General features: G+C 26.7%; 4 protein-coding genes across 8 annotated transcripts; 1 reads left to right on the top strand and 3 right to left on the bottom strand.

The window, feature by feature from the left end:
- Nucleotides 1-781: 781 nt before the first annotated feature.
- LOC112594778 (X-box-binding protein 1) lies at nt 782-4322 on the bottom strand. The gene is made up of 4 exons (XM_025339759.1): nt 3840-4322; nt 1779-1875; nt 1049-1422; nt 782-979 (listed from the first exon to the last, which is right to left on the bottom strand). The coding sequence occupies exons 1-4, from the start codon at nt 4022-4024 to the stop codon at nt 883-885; spliced, it is 753 nt and encodes a 250-aa protein (XP_025195544.1). The 5' UTR covers nt 4025-4322; the 3' UTR covers nt 782-882.
- A 10371-nt stretch (nt 4323-14693) lies between these two features.
- On the bottom strand, nt 14694-18294 carry LOC112594587 (protein deltex-like). Of its 2 annotated transcripts, none has more exons than XM_025339449.1 (9): nt 17824-18281; nt 17582-17730; nt 17161-17335; nt 16920-17102; nt 16638-16840; nt 16450-16546; nt 15945-16159; nt 15702-15844; nt 14694-15251 (listed from the first exon to the last, which is right to left on the bottom strand). In XM_025339449.1, exons 1-9 carry the CDS (start codon nt 18026-18028, stop codon nt 14954-14956), a joined length of 1668 nt encoding a protein of 555 aa, XP_025195234.1. In that variant the 5' UTR covers nt 18029-18281; the 3' UTR covers nt 14694-14953. The 2 variants fall into 2 exon arrangements, with proteins under 2 accessions (XP_025195234.1, XP_025195235.1); XM_025339450.1 differs by having other exon boundaries at nt 15144-15231; nt 17824-18294.
- A 2364-nt stretch (nt 18295-20658) lies between these two features.
- LOC112594827 (eukaryotic translation initiation factor 3 subunit E-like) lies at nt 20659-25670 on the top strand. 4 transcript variants are annotated; one of them, XM_025339847.1, is made up of 10 exons: nt 20844-20933; nt 21056-21172; nt 21242-21403; nt 22209-22331; nt 22399-22631; nt 22701-22818; nt 22893-23104; nt 23163-23397; nt 23461-23503; nt 25583-25670. In XM_025339847.1, the coding sequence occupies exons 1-9, from the start codon at nt 20844-20846 to the stop codon at nt 23485-23487; spliced, it is 1317 nt and encodes a 438-aa protein (XP_025195632.1). In that variant the 3' UTR covers nt 23488-23503; nt 25583-25670. The 4 variants fall into 4 exon arrangements, with proteins under 4 accessions (XP_025195633.1, XP_025195632.1, XP_025195629.1 ...); XM_025339844.1 differs by lacking the exon at nt 25583-25670 and adding an exon at nt 24123-24211; XM_025339845.1 differs by lacking the exon at nt 25583-25670 and adding an exon at nt 23693-23760.
- On the bottom strand, nt 23684-24938 carry LOC112594828 (sulfiredoxin-1). Its single transcript, XM_025339849.1, has 3 exons — nt 24632-24938; nt 24121-24257; nt 23684-23893 (listed from the first exon to the last, which is right to left on the bottom strand). The coding sequence occupies exons 1-3, from the start codon at nt 24672-24674 to the stop codon at nt 23684-23686; spliced, it is 390 nt and encodes a 129-aa protein (XP_025195634.1). The 5' UTR covers nt 24675-24938.
- Nucleotides 25671-25720: the final 50 nt, after the last annotated feature.

Here is a 25720-nt window from a genome sequence, read left to right as displayed (position 1 = left end):
CTTAATAAAATTTACAATCTTTTTTTTAAATAAAATACATAAAATATTGTTTATTTTTTAGACCAGATAACATAGTCGGCAGCCTTGGCTCCCCTGACAACGCATCACGGCGCAGAGTTTGGGAATCTCTGCATTACTACATAAAACTATTATTATTTAAACAACTAATTTAATCATAGCAACTATGAAAAATGAATAATGCAAACCAAACAATAAGGTTAAAAAAAAAAACTCAAAAAGTATTTTAATGATCAGTGCTAAACATAAACACAGATCATTCAATATATATGTATTTATATGGGACAAAAACACAGAATTTATATCATAAAATTAAATACAATACTTTATGTTATTTAACATTAAATAATAAATAGGACACATGTCAAATATCATATGAAAGTATACTAGATTAATACAATGTGCTTATACTAACATAAAGTAATTAAAGTTAAAAAAGTGTATCAATAATAACATAGATTTAAGTTAAATTTTAAATTTAATATTGTGTAACTTATTTTAATTATAGGTACTATTTTTATGAAAGTAAATCTGTTAATATTAATGGTGTATTATAATGTGATCTATAATCATATTCGGGAGAGCTAAGCGATTCATAACCAATATCTTCATACTGTTCTGTGTCAATGTCATCTTCCTGGCATATTTCAAGAATATGTTCATCATAGGTTGTTGTTACTTCTTCAACAGCTTCTTCTACGATAATAAAACGTTCCAAAGAATCACTTTTCTCTTCGAAATGTTCTTCAATTTCAGATTTAATATTATTAGGTGCCAAAAATTGCATTTCTTCATTTGGAATTTTAACTGTATCTGTAATTAAATCTGTGTCTGTGTTTAGCATGAATATTGGATCATTATCATTTATGTTTGCATTGGGTAAATCAATATTTTGACCGGGTTCCATGACTTCTGATGTGTCCCCCACCATTTCATCAAGAGAACATTCATTAAGGAAACTCTGTAAAACAATTTTGAAATAAAACAAATTTTCATTGTATTCGCATTAATTGAACTAAATAATACTTACTTCGCCGAGTAGTTCATCAGCAATTTTCTCCAAACGTTTTGAAACATTGTTGTCAAGCCAATCCATATCATCATCGTCCTCTGGAAGCTTGAGATCATGTAGGATGGAATGGTCAGTAATAGGAACAGAATCTGATAACAGAGCATCAAACAAGATATTCGACTCCGTTTGCCCTTCTGCAGAGGGTGTCTATTGGACACGGCAGGTCCATCAATCGAAAACTTGTTATTAACTGCTGTTGTACAGAAATCTGTAACTACTGATTTTGGTACGGATGACTCAATGGAAAGTTGTTCTCGTAATCTTTCATTTTCGGCAATCAATTGCTCTTGGTTGGCCCGTAAAGTTTCTATTTCTTCTTTTAAATGTACATTCTGAAAATACAATATTTTATTATTTGTAAAATATTAGATAGATACTACAATTTAAACAAAATTATTATTAAAATTGATTATATTGAAAACATAATAGAATAAGGTACATAACTATAAATTTTTGAAAGGAATATAAATACATATATGTACCATTCTTTGTTTCAGATCAAATATTATCTACATATTAAGAGTAAAAAATATATAAGTATATTATATGTTATATTTTAGAGAATATAAATGTTTTGTATGTTAATAAAGAGAAATGTAATACCTACTTAAATAATATTCTACAAATTAAAGATTTAATATTTATGTACTTAAATACATTCAATGTTTATGTAAAAAAATGTACACACCTCTTTTCTTAAGCCATGAACCATTCCTGATAAAATATTGAATTGTGCTTTCTTTTTATCTCTAGACAATTGTGCTGCTTCTCTATTTCGTAATTTCCTAGAAAAAAATATATACATATATAATTTGTTTTTATTTTTTTTTTTTATTTTTATTAGCTATTAGTATACAACTATGATAGCTCGACATTTACAGCGGTAATACATAAAACAACATTATACATTAAACATTATTATACATATTAAATAATGAAGCTAGCATCCAAAATAAAAGAGATAATTAATTTGATGGCAGTGGTGGATTTTGAGTTGAGTATGGAGTGAATATTTAAGGGGATATTAAGAGTTTGAAGTTCATTTTCTAAAATAATGCATTTGAGTTTTAGGGCAGGGCAGTCGAGTAGAATATGGGATAAGTCACAAATGCATTCATTTAGGTGAAGAGTACAGAATGGAGAATCATTAAGGCCAAGTTTGAAGGAATGGCTGGGAAATACATATATAATTATTAATTAATAAGTAAGTAAATTGGTAATATAATAAAAGGATTTATCTAAAAACAAGTAATAAATTTAAAATGGCTTAATTAGAGTGTAGAATAATATTTTGGCGACTTTGCTTTATATTAAACTAGTTTTTAAATGTTGATGTAAGAATATTAATTAATAAACTATTAGTAATCAATAATCACTAATTTATATTATTAATTATTATCTATCATTCAACCATGAATCAAAAATAGATAAATTTAAAAATATTCAATTTTTATCAATGAACCATTAGGAAAATACGGTTTTAAATTGAAATATTTATTAAATTATCAATAATTTGACAAATATTCAACTCTGAGAATATTAATTCAAGATAATTACCATTTACACTTAATCAGCTAAAATTATCACACAATTATAAATTAAGATATAATATTACAACTTTATAAGTATTTTAATAATGTTAAAATAATTAATTACTTCTAAAACTCCTATCTTACATCAAAATTCTAAACTACTTAAAATTTAAAATAGTTTTTTAATCAACAGAATGATTATTATTTGTAAGATTGTTGTGTATTGTTTGTAATTAAATATAATATTTTAACAACTTACTATATTATATTATTAGTACCTACTAATAGGTATATAGATAAAAGTTTTAGTAATAATGCTGTTAATATTTAAGCCCTGTGATGATCATTACATGGATCGTAGGATGGTAGGTACTATTATTGAGTTAGTGGATCGTGACCTTACTGTCTTTTCAATCTTTTTTAAGGATTAGTAAGGATTATAGGATTATACCTACGTGATTGGTACAAATACTGGAGAACTTCCGTAATTTCAGAGATAGGGCGTGTGCTCTAACTGTTTCATGTAGGTACAGGAGAGATGGCAAGATCATAATTGTATCTTTATATAATTATTTTTAATCGTAAAAATAAGATTTATCGCTTTAATTGCTAACAGCGATCTTTAATAATCATATTTTAATTGCATGCATTCGCGGCAGCTACATGCAAACATGCGTCAACAGGTAACTGCATGTAACCACGCCAAATACTATTGCTGTTCATGCCGCAACGGCCAAGTAAACCACCCAAGTACAAAGTTATATAAAACCATGACAAAAAAAGATAAAATATAATATAAACATTAATATTGCAGGTAGCGAACAATATGGGTTATTCATATACTCAGTTGTTTGTTTAATATTGTCTGTACGCTATGTGCAAATATATGGTTTATCTACCAGGCGACCATTAACCCACGCCTTGGGGGGACGCGAAATATATTATAAATTATAATAAATAAATAATATCAACATCGTTTTACCATTGCCGATGCGTTGGCGTTTGTGGAAAACGCGATTACAATAGCTACAGCGGTGAAGTGGTGGTGAGGTTAGCGAGGAAGTATGTGTAGATAGCACAGACCCACGGAGTGTCACATGGAGTGGGTGGTGGAAGGGGTTATAATTTTTAATATTATATTTACATTACATTTTATATTAACACAATGTATATTTCAACTGTGATTATTTGATTATTATATATTGCTTTTTACTTACTTGCGCAATATTTTCTCCTCGGGTGAGATATTTTTTACGTACGTCCGCTTGGCCGGCGGTGATTTCGGCGACATTGACGATCCACCGCCGACGTCTCCAGCGGCCGAATGCTGTCGCTGTTTCACGTAACACATGGCAGAGTTGAATATTAACATTTGACTAGGCCGAATAATGTTAGGCGCCATGAGAACTGTATTGTTGTCAACAGTAAAAAACGATCTTACGACCCCAAGCCGCCCGAACCACGGCCGATGATAAATCGCGCAGCGATGATTGAAGAAAAAAAATGTAAATAACACTACTCGTGTTATGACTATATATTTTGATTATTAGTTTATTTCTAATAGTTTACCAAATAAAACGAGTACCTATGTTCACAAATTGTTACAAAATAAAGTTAAGTTAAAGTTTTTACATTTGATGGTAATATGTACATGCTGCTTCTGATGCCGAATTGTTACTGAACTAGCGAAGCGAGAGGTAATGACCGGAGGAGGTGGCGGTAGTTTTTTGTCGACATGGCATGGCAATGTGGCAAACATCTAACTCCCGACATCGATGTTTATTCAATATCGATAGTCACCAACCATGACGCAATAACATCGAATTATTACGCATGTACAACCGGAGATGATACTTAGGTAGGTATTGTTAGTTGTTAGTTCACATTACTTATACTTTTCCACTGAAAGAATTTGAAAAACTATTAATTAGGTATCTCCATAAGTCACAATTATAAATGACATAGATAGGAAATTAAAAAATTTTTATTTTAAACGTCAAGTGCTTATATACAAGTTAATATTTAACATTTTCAATTGTATTACTTTTCGATTATTTTTTAACCATAGTTCAATGACCAAGAGCCATGGGGATTGGCACATTGTATCAAGTACTAACTACACCTTAAATAGTATAAAATAGTTTTCAACATTAAAATCTTCAAACTTTGACAGAACAAAAATATTTTGAATTATGTATTTTGAAATTAGGACGGAATTATAAACGCCTGGAGAAAAAGTGAATAAAGTTATTTTATAATAAAAACAATTTAATTTGACATATATAGTCTATAACCTATAGATAACTGTACAGTCTACTACCTATATCAGGCTTCAGCTCTCTGCAGCAAACCTGTTCTGGAAAAAACTGAGCCTAGTCAAAAAATTATTAACTTCCTATTTTTTAGATTTTCAATTTATTGTCTTATAAATAAAAATAAAACATGTTAATAATTTTTTTGTTTGGAGATTTAATAGCTTTAATTTTATTGCATCAGAGGATGAATATTTTTCTTCTTACTATTTCTTCATTTATCTATAAAAATATTGACAGCTTTATTTTTTAAAACGAAATACGACCAGTATTGTTATGTGTGTAAATTCATATCATATACCTACCTAATTAATATACAACATATTCGATATGATCTTACACTACACAGGTTAATAAATAGTATCTTAGATTTATTTAATTTCGCTACACGCTTCTTCAAGAAAAATCTATTAATAATAAATATGTTTTTGAAAGGAAAAACAACGAACTATTCAACTGTAAAATGTTCTTCTTGCAGCTTGAAGTGGAGATTTTTAATTATAAAGATTATGTAACCATGATAATGAAAACATATTTAGTACCTAGAATTCTTTTAAGACGCTTCCAAGGGAATAGGTAAAAATAACGTATTAAACGAGAAATTATATTACGCACGAAACCAGGAAATTGACAAATAAAAATTGTACATACAATTTTGAATTTTTTATGATAATTGCATTTATAGTTTATACTGTATTATTATTACAAGTATAGTTTACTAATACATACATACTTATTATTAAATTTTATTTTTATTTTAAATTACATATTAATTATTATCTACAGTTTAAATGTATACATACATACCTATAAATTACATACTACTTTATTTTATAATAAAAAAATTATTAATTTTTTTTTGTTTTGCTTTTTTTTTATTATTTGAGTGGAGGAAGTTTTCAACTTTACTAAGTCTTTGTAGTGTTTCATTTGTATTGTCAGAAGATGCAATTAATCTTAGTTCGTGTTCATAATTAAGTAAATTTATTGCGGGAATAAGATAACGAATGGTTAGTTCATTCTTATCGTATGATATGTATACATCATAGTGTATAGGTACTATATAAGTTTTGGCGCCTTATTGAATCAATAATCATATTGTACATTATAGTAATTATTAATTTTATACTACATAACATTATTGACATAGAGCGTCTTATCCGGAATCATTTACATGTTAACCGCCATCAAAATTAAGGGACTCGTGAAAATGGGCGTATTACGCAAGAAATGCAAGAGCATCATTGATTTATCTCTGATATTATCTTATCTTGATACTTGCAAGAGTATCTATGAGTATGGCGTTCCATCGATAACATCAATTAAGAGATATTCAAACCTTAAATCATTATTTTTATATAGCTCAACCATAAATAGAATACATCAAAGTGCATGACTTAAGCTTCAGGTAGAAGTCTTTATCTAATCATTAATTTGTTGTATTCTTAGTAGTTAACCAGTGTCTATTTTAATAATGCATTTTTCATTCTTAAAAAAAGGGTGGTAGGTACAAAATATATATGTGTATAACATATAAAATGTAAATATATAAATAACTGGTTGCAATGAATATAATATCATATTTCATCTATTTATAGAATTTTGTGATTATCAGTAACTGATTGGTCGATTACCGCCTGTCGACTTAAAAATTTACAAGGTAGGTAAAGTGTACCTAGGTATCAAAAGTCAAAACCCGAATTTACAAATCACAGATAATCAAATTAATCAAGTAAAAAAACGAAAACAAAAAAAATTGTCGTTCTTTATTATCAAAAAAATTCAAATTACAATGTATATTTTAATTTAGTTCTTAATCCATGAATCAAAGTTTATACAAATATTATTATGAATTATAAATATACGAAATATTATAAAATATGATAACACTCAATAATATCAAACGAAAAATAACTAATTTTGAATGTTCCTTCGATTCCTTGTCCTTCTTTTTTTATTATTATTTATTAGTTTTTATTATTGTCTACATCAGGTAGGTACTATAATTGTTTATTTAATAATTATAAAATATTATTACTGATTTTATATTAAATTTAAATATTATATTTATTTGTACAGATAATTTTTGTTTTCTTTTTTTTCAAATTTATTATTATTTAAAATTGAAAAATTGAATTAAAAAATCAATTTTTCGTTGAACGTTGTAATCCACATTGCGTGGTTCACTGAATAACAATGAATATAATATTGCGTGAATTATACTATAAAGGTACTTATTTATTACTTGTATAATTATACTTTATTTTGTTCCACTAACATAAATTTAAAATTTTACACAAGGTCGTTGTTTAACATGAAATATGAATTAATAGTATTAATATTTTAATTTTATTTTGACCCTGGATCTCAGAAAATAGATATAATTTTTTTTAAATATATTATAGAATAATACCATGAATTCTATTGAACAGTTTCTTGTAAAGATCTGTTTTTTATTTTTTTAGATTATCTACTAATCTTTAATTTTTCGTAAGACTAAATTTGAAATTAAGTTAATATTATTTAAGTTATTGTATAACAAAGATCAGAAATTCAAAACCTATAGGGATATTATGTATTTCCTAAATCCTATTCCATACTCTGTAATTTTATTATTGCCTATTATTACCTTTTAATTTTTAGTTGTTTTATCAATTTATCACATACATAGTAATTTTAATTATTAGTTATTACTAATATAGTAATATAGTAATGTCGTAATATTTTTATTTTTTACTGTTTTTGTAACGAACCTGGGTAAAATCATTTATAAACGGTTGGCAAATTGCTAGTGAGTTGTGCGTATCGTTAGCTGTTAAGTACATGTTGAGTGGGTCACTGTAATAGCCAATAGGTGTTTTAAATTTGAATTAAATTATTTATTAGGTATTAAAAAAGAAGCATTTTATCCAACATAACTAATTATCGGTTTATTAGACTTATCGATAATTACAGAAATTTGGTTTAGATTGTTAGAGTCAAAATATTTTGAAAATTATATCTTGTGTACTATATTACCACATTATACCATGATAATTTAAATATTTGATGCAAAATTCAAATATCTACGGTTATTTGTTTTAGACCTATAACAAAATAAGAAAATCATTTATATCAAAAACTGGTTTTGTGTAAAAATTCTCGTTTTTCTAATTTTGTTTTTTTTTTTATTTATTTATTTATTTTTTGAGCCCTATCCTCCCCCCTCCCACAAAAAAAAAGTACCAATTATGTTTACTTTCCTGATATAAATTTAAAGCAGAAAAAATGTTTTTCAGATACAAAAATAACCACATATTATTTATCGTCCCGCTCAGAATCTAAAACTATATGTATTTATGACTGCAGTGTAATATTTAAGTCTGCGTTTCTTAAACTTTTTTATCCATGGAACCCTTTTTGATGTCCACTTTTAACATGGAATCCTTACTTTTTTTTTAGCTTTTTAGCTTTTTTTAGGGTTATTTACAATAAATATAATTATTTTGTGTAATAATATTAGGTATACTATAGAGTACCTATAGAGGTTATAGACTATACCATAAAAATTGTTATTTAATATACAAACATTTTTTTTTCTACTAACCAATTTGTATTTATATTTTATACTTATCTACTCAGTTTTAGAAATAGGTACCTTCCTATAAAATCTATATGTATAAAACAACATAATATTCTGACTCACTAATTCATCATCGTCTAATGGGAACCGTTGAAGTTATGAGTATTAAATTTGATCTATAGTTTCGCTTTATAATGTTGAGACCACAATATAAGAAAGGATTTTCTAAAATGTATTCTTTAATAAGGTTAATAGGTATAAAAAATGATTTTTTAATGGTATTTTTTTTTTTTTAAACTTAGCATGTATACTCCGTAATACAAATAAATAATAATCCAATATCTTTTATCTAAAAATATGTACAGTTTACATAAATAAAGTTTAATAAGAGGGTTAAATCGACGATGATATAATTTTTTTGCAAACAATGTCATGCATAATCGACTAGTATAATATAAAACTATTATTTACAAATACTAATGTTAGTTGTAATAAGTTCTTGTATAAAATTTGTTTATCATTAAATACGATAATAAATCATTATAATATATTGATTATCTGTAATTATTAAATTATTTTAGCTTCGTTATGTAGGCTTTAAAAAAAAAAAAAAATTAACTGTAAAAAAAAGTCGTGTACGTATCATTAGTAATTACTAATTACTAATTAATATTATAATGTATTACATTGCATGTAGTATATTAATTTATGTTAACTGTGATATTTGTATAAGGTAATTTGTTTTTGTTCATATAGTCATTACGTTCTAATTTATATTTACTTCTAACAATAACACAGTAGTGAGTAATCAATAACAGTTATAGTAGAGGTATAGAAATTATAATTATAGAAGTAGAATTGTACAACATAATAAGATAAAACTAAGTCTAGTGTCTAGTGGTTAAATATATTATTTAATGGATAATAATAATTTATAATTCTGAAACGTAGTAAAATCAATAAAAATTTTCTTAGAACACAGAAGTGTAATTTTATTTATATCTTATTCGCAATAGTATTAATACGGTTAATGCCAACTTGTAAAACAAGCATCCATTAAATAAAAAAAAAAACAATTTGAAAAATAATTCATTAAACAAAAAAAACCTAATAATATATGATGATAATATGTCACTTGACACGAATTAAACGCAAAACTTGGTTTTTACGGCTTGTTATTAGGTATATTGCATTAAATATTTAAACGTAGGAATAAGGTCAGATGAGAAATCGCAATTGTCGATTGTCGCGCGATTGTTCGATAAAATGTGTATGCCTATTAGTTTTATTACAACTACTACATGAAATCGTCCACCCGTATTTCATGCGTTAAATTTAAGTAGTGGGGAAGCATTCTATGACACACGTCTAAGAAAACAATAATTATGAATAGGTAAAGCAGATAGTGAGCATAAATTCTCGTGGGAGTGACGAAAACGAATTTTACAGTAGTGACTAACGTTTTAAATCTACGCCTCGACGGAGTACAAAATAAGGATAACGGATGTTGTTTTTGTTCGGTTCACAATATTGTCATATACTATATGCATCACTACTATAAAATTATTACTATTATTATAGCTGATGCAACAAAAACAAAACGTTGCACACCAAACACATATACACATCTACATTATGTTGCTACTACTGGCCAGCTGTAATTATTTTTTGAAAAATGCGGAGTTTCGTGTCATATAAATAATACGATATCCAAAATTCTAAAAACATCATTAAAATAAGTCCTTATAAATCTTATAATCTAAATGACTACGTATATAGATACAATAATATATCATCATGTACTCGTACACTATAGTATACTACTACGAATACCACTCTAGGAAAGAGCTAGTAAATTAATTAAAAAGTTTAAAATAATAATTAGTACCTATGTGGCTATGTAGTTATTATAACAATGCAATAATTAACAATTTAATATTTTATTTACACCTCTTTCGTATGTTATGACTTACGAATTACGACTGTTAAAAAATTTAACACCCCGATTTTTTGCCGCTTTTATTATTTTGTCGATGTTTTTCTACAATTTGAGTTTGTCCTAGTTTTTTGATACCTTTCAAATCTCTTACAGCATCTAAAGCTAATTCCATTTCATCTACATTTTTATTTTTTTTAAATTAATTTTCCAATAGTCGGATACTTATGTCTGTACTTCATAGATTTTTGCATTTCGATTAGTCTACTTTTCAGTCGTAAGACTCATATGATTCGTTCAATACACCCCTACTAAATTGGTATTAAATACATTTCACGAATCACGAGGAAAATGAAAACATAAGTGAAGTTTTTTGAAAACGCAAGGTAAAAACTAAAAGCTAAACTTACATGCCTATAGATATCATTTACATAATATGAATCGAAATAAGTTAAAAGGTCTTCTGTACCTGGTAGCAATATTTTCGATAGTTATTATCTTCTTTGTAGATTGTTGACTAATCGGGTTTCTAAACTTTTCTTAGTGTCGATCGACACAAATGATAAAAACATCCGTTAATCATAATTTGGGCTCCAAAAATATATTTTGCAACATTTATGATTGTTAATTAAAAATCTAAGTATAAAAATATCAAATCTGAGAACAAATCATGAGTTTGATATTATTTAAATATAACACTAAATACTTGTTTTTAAATAAATTTACTCTTTTTTTATTTTGTAGAATGCGTTATACTCATAAGCGTGCACACGGGGTAGTCAGGGTAGGCACTTGACTACTCTGCGAACAACTCCCCCTCCTCAACTTAATATTATGTTTAACCATTTCAGTATGTCCGTAAACGGTAAAATGTTAGAAATAAGAATACTGGAAAAATTAAAAAAAATATATCGTCGTTAGTAACTGCCATGATAAAATAAATATATCATAATTTTATTTTATCAATTTATTGTATCATGGTTATCGCTGTTCAAACATTGAATTCTATCCATAGAGTAATACCACAGACTATGTTTTCATATACAAGATTTTCAAGGAAGAAAACGATACGTATCGATACGTTCCGGAAACGGGCTCGAGTGTTCAAGAAGTTTACGATACGTTAAAAAGTTACATCTGTATCCACGGTTGTATTATATTATATTGTATTATATATCTATTGTATCGAGATTTGACGTATAGTCTGTGGTAATACTCTATGATCTTATCGCAAACCAGACTGGTTGATTTCAGTTTACAATATTGAGTAATCCATGGCTAAATATATTCATATTTATAATTAGTCATGGAGTAATCTATTTTAGGTTCTATGGCTCCGTGGTAGACCATTGAATAATATCGATATTCGTTTATGATATTAATATTATGATAAAGTATTCGTGTTTTTACCGAATGTGACTACTGACTAACGAATTATTGCTCGAAAAAACGATACCTACATATTATAAAGAATTTAATTTGTAAATTATTTAATAAGGTGTATGTTAATTTAGAATTGTGATTTTAATCTCAAAAAATTTTTTTTTAGGTATACTACATTTAATTATTACTTATAAAATATTTTTTTATTATGGTAAATGCAGTTAAATAAAGTTACCCTATTAAAAATTTTTTGTTCATGTTAAATGTCAATGTGTAATGTATCATGTATGACTACCCTGCCAATAATGTCTGCGCACGCTTATGGTTATACTGATGTAGTGATGTGACAAAAACAAAATTTATTAGTACACGAATGACGTACAATTGCTTCAAGAATTTAGGGCCGAGGCTAAAAATTACCGTCGACTAACCAAATATCAGATTTGGCCAATAACGAAAAATAGTTATCAGTGGCAAACATTAAAATTCTCTCATCAGCATTCGCGGGACATTGTCGTACAGTAAAATCTTTTTAAAAGATACAAATGATATGGGTTTTGATAGTTAGGTATTATGGTAAATAACAAACATTTATTTGTATTGTATTTTATGCACTACATATTAAAATACAAATTACAACTGCAAAACTGTACAAAAATGAGTATTTGTTAAATTTTTCACAAACATTTTTTTTTCGGGATAGTTTTTTAATTTTTTTCTAGCGTGCGACTTTTTTTTTCCGATTACCATTACCATTTCTTAAATATCAATAGGTTTTTAGATAATGAAATTGTAAAAATATACTAAAATTTATAACGGTGAAAAGTTAAAAGTCAAAATTTATAAAATATAAATGGTAATAATGGTATATTCATATCTATTATTATTTCAGCTTATCACCCTCTATTATACCATTCGCACTATACTGTCATCATAAAAAATATGACAATAATTGATTTTCGTGTGGTCGTCATCGGTGTAAAATACATTGAGTGCCTATGAGAGGTCCGATATTTAATTAATCTATCGGCCATCCACCTAATACATATACAATAATAATCAATAATAAAATGTAATAAATATATCTACATCGACTACATCTAATTGTATAATCAATCATTATTCATTATTAACTATACAATTTATCATATACGCACTATTACATAATATGAGTAGAGAATCCATAATTAAATTATTATTTACTTTTAGTGTACTTTGTAGCATGTTAGGATGAATTTTATTTTTGCTTAGAAAGATTAGATAAGGATTTAAATTAACTTTGTATGTAGCCGTGTAGGTATAATAATATAATATGAAAATATGGATTATGGTTTATAAATATGCATGACCTGACTTGTGCTTACATGACAATAAAATTAATTATAATAATAATTTATTATTTTTATGTAGAAGTCATTCAGCCAGCTACAAAATATTAGATGAGGGAAAGGATAACTTATTTTTATTCCTAGTAAATGTATACATTTTTTATTATCATCATATTAATATTATAATATATATTTACACAGTCATTAGTTGTATTTCATCGTCTATAAAAATTAAAAGATATAAAAGATGACTCATCTATCATGCTCATTTACATTTGCTCCATTAATAATATTCAGATTATTAAAATGTTTAAGTTTATAAGTAGGTACCTATAGTTAAATAAGTTGAAGACTATATTGATAATATAACTAGGTACTTGATTTTAACCTATTTTTATGGTTTATTAAACAAACGATTATTTTGAAAATGTTAATATAGGTATTTACCTATTTAATTGTTTTGTTATTGTGTTATAAATCATTTTGAATACTAGCAATCTCTGTACCTAGAAAACATTTTTTCAGTAGTGGGTAGGTGGAGTTTGTTTAAATCAAAATATTCCATATACACATTATAAAATAATTTTTATGTTAATAGTCTGATAAGGTAGATTTGGGACAGTGCACCACAAGATTACACCATTATACATAAGTTGTTAGATACTAGAAACTATTTTTTAACTTTAAAATTGAAATTTTAACAATTAAAATAAAAAGCACAACAGATAAAAAAAAAAAAAAAACCGAAATCATTTTAAAACCAATTTATTCTTCACCTTGGTTAGAATATATAACATTATTTAACAATGATTTAATCAAATGAAAAAAAAAAGTTTTTTATAAATATAAAAAATAAAAATATATATAAAAAATAAATAATTAATAAAAAATATGGCTTATTTATACTTGATGTTTATAAATATAAAAATTAAAAATACTTTGATTTAAAACATCTCATGTATTAAAAAAAATACATTTTTATGATTAACATGGTTATTAACACATTTGCTGAGTTATAAAATTATGAATTTATGAACATTGTTACAATAAAATCAAAGTACTTTTAGTTATAATAAAATATTTTATCAACAACATATTAAAATTTTATATTATTATTAAAAAAGGCCTAAATATGACTACAACAAATTTTACAGAAAATGTGTTAATAATTTAGGATAAATTATATAAAAAATTGCACTTAATATAATTGTATAATTTTATTAATAAAATATTATATGTATAAAATGATCTATTTTAATATATATTTTATTATCCTGTATCAACAACCAACTAATTAGTAATATAACTATAATTTAGGTATAAATAGGAAAATATAAGAAATTTATTTCTTTGAACACATTAACATCTTTACATTACTATAATTCTGTTTAAAAAGTCAAAATAATTATTTTGTTTAAAAACATAAATTTATAGATAATTAAATAATAAAAAAAATGAAACACAATTAAGTATTTAATTTTATCTTTTTTGATAAAACTTTAAACATGAACACTTAAACATTAAAAATATAGCGATGAGTAAATTATTTGTAAATTAACTTATTTATAGTATTAAATTGTTTAAAAAAAAATTGTTTATTAGATTTTCTTCAGTAAGTGTACCTATGAACAATTTAAATTATAATACTGCTATTCTACAGTTTAGGATATGATCAATTGTTCTGTATTTATTACATAATAACCATAAATTTTAAAAATTTATTTTAATTCAGCAAGTGAAAATGTTATTAAAATTATATTTTGGAAAAAAATAAGATTAGTAGGTACTTAATTTATATCAAGAAAATAACTCAAACCACACCATGTGCTGATAATTGTTCAATACATTCATCTAAAAAACCATGATGCATTCTGGTGTCAAAGTCTGTCTTGTGTATGATACCATTCCACGCAACAACATCTTCATTGCCAGTTGTAATTGAAAGTCTAACTGTAAATACTAGTCGCCTCTCAAAAGCTTTACTCAACAATGATAATACACGCCTTCCTTTTTCAGTATCTGGTAAATAACAAATTCTTGGAAAACCTAAAGCATAGTATGGACGGCCTGGGTGTGGATGTTCTTCACCTTGAATCCCAGACGATATTCTTAAAGATTTAAAGTAGTTGAAATTAAATAAAAATATATTTTACTATAAACCAAGGGTGGCCAACATGAATAATGCGGGCCACATAGATAATTATTAATTAGTAATTACTATGATGCCAAAAGCCAAAATGTTTGTATAATTTGATAATTTTTTAAAGGCCAATACCTAAAATTTAATATTCATAATAATATTAAGTAATTTTTGATTTTGTAAATTAGATGCGAGCCACATGTGACACGCAAGTTGCAAGTTGGCCACATATACTATATACAATGATTTATTAACATTCTTAACATCCTTATTTTTAAACTTTATTAATTTATTTAAGCTTAGGTATTTTTGACATTAAAGTTTTTTTTTTACTGTTATGCAAACTTTTTTTTTACAATCAAGAACTTACATTATTTAAAGCAAATTACCAAAAATCAGTTTTTATGTAAATACTTACTCATATGTGATCTGAATAGTTCTTGTACTACCATATCCGGGTAATGATCGATTTAAATATGTCCACTTCATAGCACCTGGCGGTTGATTACCTCTTTTTTCCCCATAGACTTTCATACAGATTGGACATTGAATATACATCCACTAAGAAATATTTAAACAATATTTAATTTATAAAATATTATCCTTTATTTTTTTAAATTTATATTAATACAAAAATGTAATATTTTTAAATTTAGAATACCCGATTAGAATAAGGTTGACTGTTTAAAATTGAGTTAAGACAAGTAAGATGCATTTTGTGTTGACATATGCTCAAAGCTATAACTAAACTTTTATTTGATTTATTTGATGAGATAAGTGGATTTTGACAAAATGGACACAACACGTCAAGTCCTGGCCAAAAATCATCCACTATTTGAACATAGCAAGATAATTTTTCGCTTACTGAATTTACTCCTAAAAACATAACACAAAAAATTAGTTTTTTAAATACTGAAAAATAACAATATGTTCCAAAATTAAAAATTGTGTTTTTTAACACAAGCTATATACAGCTATGTCACAGAGTTACCTCCTGAATATACTATACAAGTATACAATTTGAATAAATCAAACTAGATCATTTTTAGAATAATAAACAAAAAACAGCCATTTTTAGAGAACTTTAAAAGTAAAATATTATTCTTAAATAATTCATTCTAAATTTACGATATTCTTTAGCTTCATATTTTAATGCCATAACATACCAATAACTGATTGATTTCTGCAATTATCTGATTTCTGTTGACATTCAAAAGCATCATCACTTCCAATACTGCCACCGGAATAATCCAAGAGATCATACTACAAATTAAAATAATTTATTATTGGCATACTTAATTATATAATATAGAAAAAAAAAAATCAAATATTTTATCATTTTAAATTTTATTACTCGTGATGTGCGAAGTTCATGACTGTCATGACTTAGATAAGTTGAAATAGTATCAACACTAGGACGTCTACCACTGCGTATGCTACTTGAATCTAAATCAACTATCGATGAATCTGATTTAATTGATTCACTACAGCTTTTAGTGGCTGTGGTTCCTATTGGCCATTGAGCTTCTTTAGATAGTGATGAAGGATTTTTATTAGCTAAAAATATTTAATGTTTTTTTTTTTTTTATTATTATAAAGTTTTCAAAAAACAGAAAATATAAATTAAGTAACTTACCAAAAATACTTAATAAGGTACGAGCTATATTAGTCCCACTGTGATGACTATCATGAACTACTTGTTTATTTTTTTTATAATGAAGTTGTTTTTTAGCCATTGTATCTATATATTCTGAATTAGATTTTCTAATTGTTTCATTTTTTGATGATAAATTTCTAATTGTGTCTACAACTGCTCTATCTTAAAATAAAAACTAAAAATTAATTTAATTTGATATTTTAAGTTTAAATCAACTAACCATTAAATTGAATAACTTCATCTGATTGTATTTTAACTAGTGGGTATGGTGCTTGGTTCACACGTCTAATATTGCGTTTATATCCACTGTCATTCCGCACTTGGGTTAAATTACAAAAATTAATTGTGTATGGAAAACCTAAATAAGTCCGACTTACATCTATAATTTGGCAGCCCTATAAAATAAATATTTTGAGTTAAAAAATAAATAATATCAATAATAGTATATACTCGCTGCACATTGAGAGTATGACTAGTCGTGAATCCAATTCAACTTTCTTCACTGCTTCATTCACTATAGTAAGTGGTAGATGGGTGTTTGGAAAATCAAACACAAGCTAACTGCATATAATAGATACAAAACACCACTATCCCATACTCTTAATGTGCCACAATTATAATTATTAGTTTAGGAAACTCACCATTGCCCAAGCTGTTTCTAGGAAACATTGGGATTCCATGTCGTATGTATGCCACTCTCCAGGTACATCACCAGCCCATTCCCACCTAGCTCCTTTACCAGGCAATGAATTAGCCGGATAATAAGATCTACGTACAGCCAAAAGTGCACCTAAAATGTTGACATTGAATTTTTTGTATTTCAAAGTCTGTCATATGATATGAAGATGATAGAAATACTACATAATACTATACAATAAATTACCCTCGTTTTCTTCTGAGCACTGGTACATGGTTCGTAAATTGACAAATGAGGACTCCATGTTCGGATCGGCATCTCTCAGAATCACCCTGGTTAATTTCTTGAAATGAGCCCTTTCGAGCAACTGTGCCACTTCGGGGCTATGAGGTTTCCATCGGCCGTTCCGGTTCTCCCATTCCCAAACGACAACGGCGTGTCCTAGAGGCATTGTGTTGCTGTATCAAAGGTAATTTATCAAAGGCATCTGGACAGCGGCGCCGAAAAACAATACATATGATAACGACTAGGAAACTAAATAATCCCAATCGGTACAACGCTTATAATTATTATTCTTATGCCTACGGGCAAACACCTACATAGTAAACAACATTAACAATAATCACATACGTAGTCGTCTCGTATCTACTACCTACTGAAATTTCCCTATCAGCGCCATCCGCTGTTGTGTTTACAAATCGTATCATTATCACAGTTCAGGCAATAAGCTACCTATATATGCATAGACCTTATACATAATGTATAAGCAGTAAACAGACTATAAAGGTAACAGTCCATTAGTCATTGCTCTTTAGGCTGTGCCGTCTGTGGTGTAAGGTCTATAATTATATGAGCAATGAGCTATCGTAACCGTTGTCGGTTAACAGTCGCAAGTTGAGTATTTTTTACTTTTTTGTCAGGACATTATAGAAATAATTAGGTAGAATCTTATAAAGTTTATGGTCTATAGTGTAGCCATGGGCCATGTATTACTGCCTGATGTTATTATTCACGGATATCGGACACTTAACTAATTCCATTCAAATTAGCTTGCGCAGTTGGCAGTTGCACTTGCACATAAAGACATTAGAAAATACTATAGGTATCAACTATCAGTTAATCAAAATTTCAAAAATAAGAATTCGAAAAAATGTCGAATGTACATTGTCATTGAGTAGACAATTTTAATTCGGTAAATGGTAATGATTCATTGCCAATGAGTAATAACAAAGGGATTGTTGGTATTTGAGTTCAATGATAAATCATTGCACACGAGCAAGTGATCTTTTATATCCTACACTAGTATATACTTCTAATATAATATTTTCATTATTACACATTTATATTACTATTTAAGCATCTAATTAATTTTTCACGAAAACATCGTATTAATTAAACATATTATTAAAAATATAATATTTATATTATGTTTTAATGATTTTACTATTATTAAGTCAATAACGTTTTAATGTAGAATTTTGTGAATATAGGTTCCTTCGTGGTAAAATAGGCAATATGTTAAAAACTAATCAAATTATTTTAAATTATAAAAAAGTACATTTATTACAGGTTTTAAAGTTAAAAAAAGATATTTATGATTATAAGATACTTTGTATTCAATTATTGAGATTTTTATAAGTTTTTAACCACAGATTAATTTGTACATTTATGTAAACTTTAAATCAACTTTAGATAATTGAATATTTGAAAGAACATTTTTTTTTTTTTTTTAGAAATTTCAAGAATTCAATGAATTTTAAAATTATAGTGGGTAGGGATTATTGATAAGTTTTTTTTTTATTTTTTTATTTTTACAAAATATTTACAATCTATTCAAAGAACAATAAGTAAATTTGATAAGAGTAATAAAACATAAAAAGTATGACGGAAGAAGCCACCCATTGATGACACTACCTATTTTGTTTCAGTTTAATAAGGGGATTTTCTAGGATTCATGCATTTAGCAGGTCATGACACCAGTTACGTTTAAGACGTCTAGCGGGATTACCCGGGATCGAAGGGTTTGCTAGATTTTTTATAAGAGGGTTAGGATGGTTGGGTAACCTACTGTGGAAACGCTTTTAAAATAGTTTTGCTTCGTCTTTGACGGAATTCTAAGGTCTTGTTGTATAGAATGGTTGGAAACATAAGGTAGAGTATTAAGTAGTTTCCTTAGCGCAATATTTTGAAAAGTTTGGATCTTGTTGATGTTAGATTTTTTTGCATTACCCCAGAGCTGTATCCCATATGTCCAGATGGGCTTGATTAGAGATTTATAAATAAGAAGTTTAGTTTTAATGTTTGTGTATTTACTGTTATTGCAGAAAGTTTTTAACAGGCGCAGCCGTAGGTTTAAATTTTGTCTTTTAGATTTAAGGTGAGGGGCCCAAGTAAGTCTGCGATCAAGTGTAAATCCTAAATATTTGACAGTGGAAGAAGTAGGAATTTGAGTGCCATATATAGATACCTCGAGGCAAGGAGAGAATTGACAAGTAATCCAGCAATTCCATACATAATATAGTAAGAAGATTAAAATTCATAAATATTGTAGGAAATTAAATAAGAAAATAGTAGTTCATTTTTTTCTCATTATAGATAATTGTCTCTTTTTAACAGAGCTTAAACGTTAAAAAATTTACTGAAGTATAGTATTTTTGTGTTATAGATAATATATTATTGCAAAAAAATGTTTTTGAATTGTTTCATATTATATTAGTTATTTATTTGTTTTACATATTAAATTGGTAGTTTATTTTGTTTTTAAACAAAAATATTCAAAGTTTTAAAATAATAACACATTTATTTACACAAAAACCATGGTTAAAATATAGTATACCTACTTCAATATGACAATATATAAACTATTAAAGTTTAATATAAAGTATACTATTTATACTATGTATACTTATAATAATAAACAACTGTATTATGTTATATTATTTTCAATAAAAATATAATAATATATTATACTTTAATATAATATTATATTTCTTGTATAATTATTTATTGTATGGAAGGGGTTTGAACATGCGTACAGTGTCTTTGGAGTTTGGAAACGCGCGATCCTATACTAACGGAGTAACGTAACCTCAAAAAATTGAGTGTAACGCCACTCTGACGATTTGGAGCTTTCGAGTTTCGATTTAAATACATAGTATTTATTAATTTTTACTCACTTCTTCCGTACAGCGTACGCTGATTTTTATAGTACTGTGCTAGTTTTTACATCCATTACAGTACGGAATTCGTAATTGTTATTCACAAACATGGCCAAATTCGATTTGACAAGCAAGATGACGAAATATCTAGACCGGCATTTGGTTGCTCCATTGCTGGAATTTTTGTGGGCAAAAAAGGTAAGCCTTCTCAGTACGATTGAGTTTTGTTGAATTTTAATCCAATTGTCTTGTGTGTGTACAATGCATAGCTAATAGTATTTGCTTTACAAATTTTGATCGAACTCAAACTATTTGTTTAGATTTACAATGAGAATGAAATTTTGCAAGCCAAATTAGACATTCTTAATAAAACTAATATGATGGATTATGTTATTGAGATTTACAAACAGTTGAATCCTGATAAAGAAGTACCTGAGGTATGTACCTACATTACTCTAAAACTTACAATCTATAGTGTTTTTTATGTTATTGAAACATGATTTTAGGAAATGAAAACAAGAAGAGATCAAATTGTATCGCAGCTTAATCAGTTTCAAAGTGAAGTTGATGTTGTGATGAATTTCCTTAAAGATGATAAAGTCATGAAAAATATGGAAACTATGAGGGATCCTAAAACATTATCGTCTTATTTGACCAGTGAATTCAACGTTAGTGTTATTTATATTCTACATAGATTATTATTGATTTAATTTTAAATTTCAATTCTTAGAAACTTAATCTGTTAAGGTTTAAAATTTTATTCAAACTGATTATTTTATTAAATTGATTTTTTTAAGGTGATAATACTATTAAATTACAAGGATACGAGTATAGTTAATGTATTTCTAAAAAAATATAATTTATTAGAATATTTAAATCTAAAAAACTAACTATTTAAATAAATATAAATGTTTTTTGAACTTGTTATTTTTAAAAATCTTAAATCTTTTAAATTCAAGATTGTTTAATGATTTATTTAGATATTTGATATATGTAATATAAGTGAAACTTTCTGGTATATATATTTATCTCAAAATTGGAATTTTAGTGTTAAGAAAACCTTTTTTTATGTTATATGGGTCATAATGGTTATTGTATCTATCTTAATACATATAATTTTTTAAGTCAAAAATGGGGATGAGAAGCATCTTATCTATACCTTCTAGGATCTCTATTTACAATTGAACCAACAAATTATAATAATATATATACCTTCTGTCAATATATTAGGTCATATTTTAAAATATAAACCACATTTCCTTTAAGTCTTAATGTTTTTAGAAAAATTTTTTAAAAATAAACTGTGGTCATTCAATCTAACATTTTTAGTTTATAGAACTAAATATTACCTTCATGGTAGTTGAGATAACTAGATAGTATCTTTTATTTAAATAAATTTATGTAATAGAAGTATAATTGTCATATAGTATGTAATAAATAATAACTAAACTATCCTTTTTTTTTTCTTTTTAGTTTAAAGTAGAAATGATGGAAAGTATGTACAAATTTGCTAAGTACCATTATGATTGTGGAAATTACGCTGGTACAACAAGTCACTTGTACTTTTATTTATTAGTTATGTCGCCATCTGATAAGGTAAATTTATTGTGTACAATTCTTATTGAATTTCTGGTATTAAAATTTTTTTTTAATTATTCTTTAGAACTATTTGAATGTTCTTTGGGGAAAATTAGCATCTGAAATACTTATTCAAAACTGGGAAACCGCTCTGGAAGATTTAAACAAACTGCGGGAGTACATTGATTCCAATACAAATGGTTCTTCATTGCATTTGCTGCAACAACGAACATGGTTAATTCACTGGAGTTTATTTGTGTTTTTCAATCATGTTAAGGGACGTGATCTTATTATTGATATGTTTCTATACAGGCCAAAGTAATATATTATGATTACTAGTAAAAATACTATATTATATTATATATTTACAAATTAGTTTGTTATTAGCTATTTAAATGCCATTCAAACCATGTGCCCACACATTCTTCGCTACTTGGCCACTGCAGTAATCATAAATCGTTCAAGAAGAGCAGCTATGAAGGATCTTGTCAAGGTTATTCAACAGGTATGTTTAATAACATTTAAATTAATTGTTAATCATACATTTTAAATATTTATTAATGCTAATACTGTGTTTAGGAATCATATACCTACCGTGACCCTATAACTGAACTTCTAGAAAATCTTTATGTTAACTTTGATTTTGAAGGAGCCAGAGACAAATTACATGAATGTCAAATTGTTCTTTTTAATGACTTCTTCTTGACTGCGTGCCTTGATGATTTTGTAGAAAATGCTCGATTGATGATTTTTGAAACCTTTTGCCGTATTCATCAGTGTATTAGTATTGGGTATGTATATACTATATTCATAATTTTATAACATTTAAATAATTTTTTTATTATTTAGTATGTTAGCTGAAAAACTTAATATGAATCCAGAAGAGGCTGAATGCTGGATTGTGAACCTTATCAGGAATGCCAGGTTAGATGCAAAAATTGACTCAAAACTTGGACATGTTGTTATGGGAACACAACCTTTATCACCCTACCAACAGCTTTTAGAGAAAATAGACACATTATCAGTGCGATCAGAAGCACTACAACAACTTATTGAAAGAAAAGTCAAAGCTAAAACTCAAGAAGTAAGTTAAATTTTTTTAATTTTCTATAGTAATATTTTTTCATAAATATTTATATATTTTCAGCAAGATCCACTTTGGTATAATCCCTGAAAAACTGTTAATTATGGTAAGTTCTCGACAAGTGTTTTTTCTCAATAAAACTAAAATAATATTATTTATAAAATGTTATTTTACTTATTTATTTTTAATAATTAAAATAACTTTCAATTCATTTGCTGAAGTTTTTTGAAATCCCTAAACCTTAAAAATCCATTTAAAACTAATTAACATTAATAAAATAATATTATCATTTAAGATCAGGTGTGGATGCTCCTAAGTAGTTGTGTAAATCTTGAATAGTTGAAGATACCAATTTTACTTTTACTGTATCTCTTTTCAAACGTTTATGAGCTGCATACCTATGACATCCACCAAATGAATAAAAGTAATTACCACCTTCTCTTCCTACGATCCATAATACATCTATTGGTGGTACAGAATCTGCCTGATCTGGGTCCTAAATTCAAATAATTTTTATTATATTTGTAAATTAAGTTAGTAGATTTAAATTTAAGGAAAAGCTTATTTTATTTATACAATTACACAAACTATATTTTATTGAATAAAATGTTTGTATTGTAATTTTTAATTATTTTTGTTTAGATTATTACTATTTATTTGATGTTTAATTTTTTTTATTATTATTTTGTATTTTATCATCATTAAATATTATAATACACTTACAGACAAAGTATCCATTAAGCTTTTAACCTTATCTTCATCTACTTGTGGTGGAATTGGTCGTATGATTTCATTAAGAGGCATTTCATGTATTTGTTCAATACCAGCTGAATGTACACTTGTACACCTTTTATTCATAACTAAAACATTGTATTATTTACTAGTATTTGTTTTCGCTAAAACTATAATTAAAAAAATTCTTATTTTCATAGCTTGTTAAATTTAATTTATTAAAAATTTCTTTTTACAGTTGACATGATTATTAAATTTTTCAATTAATCTAAGATTAATTGTGAAAATGATTATTTAGTTGTTAAACAACTCTTCATTTTGTGTTAAAATGAACTAATAATTTTAATCAATATTTTTTGTATATTCTTAAAGTTTAATAATAACATGGATCTCCTCAAGAGTTATGAAATTACTTCAGCTTTTATGTCGCGTATTGTTAACCGATTATTAATTATTACAATTTTATAAATTTCTTATTTAAAGTATATTTAACTTTTCTTACTTAAATTTGATCTGGATACTACAAATCTTTTAAATTGATTCATAACATGTGGGTTTTGAGTAACTAACTAAGAAACCACATAATAATAAAAATAAAAATTCATTTTGGTGGAGTTGTGATTATGTAACTAGTTTTTATAACACTCAGTTTTCATGAATCATGTCAATTTATTGCCACTTCCAAGTTACTAAAGCACATTAGGTAATTTATCAAATAATAATCCCCACTCTTGGTTTGGTTTTATGTATTTCTAGTTCAAGGCTTGAGAACAGAATATTTGAATTATTATAAAAAAAAACCCTTTACTTATTTTTTATTATCACACTTAAAAGTTGAACACAAATATATAACTGCTAGCTCGCAACATTTTAGAGGTTTCAACCAGTTGTGCCAATATAATCCTGGATACGATAAATATAATAAGAACGATTACTATGGACACAAATTTAAAACGAATGAACTAAACATTCGCTGAACAATAGAATGTATAAAGTCCCGTTTACACATTTTAATATATTTTAAACAAATTATTAAATATATATACTATTCCAAATATTTGGTAGTATGGTTGTTGCTAAAAATGCAATTGAAAAAGGAAGAGAGTGTCATTGAAGTCGATAACTAATTGAGTAAGAACACTAAGAACTAAGAGATTGACTGCTGTAATGTTGAGCCGTCCACGATTATTGGCGGCGAGAGAGCTCAGTCGGTGGGAACCAGATTACTGATTGACGCCACATTGCCACAATACCCACAATTATTAGGAGATGGAAAATTCAGTGGGATCGTTTAATTCATTAATTATTTTGTATTAAATAGGCGCACATTTAGGTATTAACTGTGTTAACTTTTAAGTATACTAAATTACTGATGAATGATGATTGAATTATTAAATAATTCAAACAGAATTGAGATTGGCTAAAAAGGTCAATTTATCTATTTTTCTTCCAGGTACTTTCTGAAAAGTGTCTCAATCGCTATCTGCTGCTGCGTCTCGGACCAAGATAACTGATAAATGATAATCGACACGCCTGCGAATATAAGATAACAAATGTTAATAAATAATAATAGTATCGTATAAAACTATAA

Source organism: Melanaphis sacchari, unplaced genomic scaffold, assembly GCF_002803265.2.
Source record: "Melanaphis sacchari strain LSU unplaced genomic scaffold, SCAv2.0 Contig23_pilon_pilon, whole genome shotgun sequence".
Classification (NCBI taxonomy): Eukaryota; Metazoa; Arthropoda; class Insecta; order Hemiptera; family Aphididae; genus Melanaphis; species Melanaphis sacchari.
The sequence above is the reverse complement of the archived record's forward strand: the minus strand, read 5'-3'. Positions and strand labels throughout refer to the sequence as shown.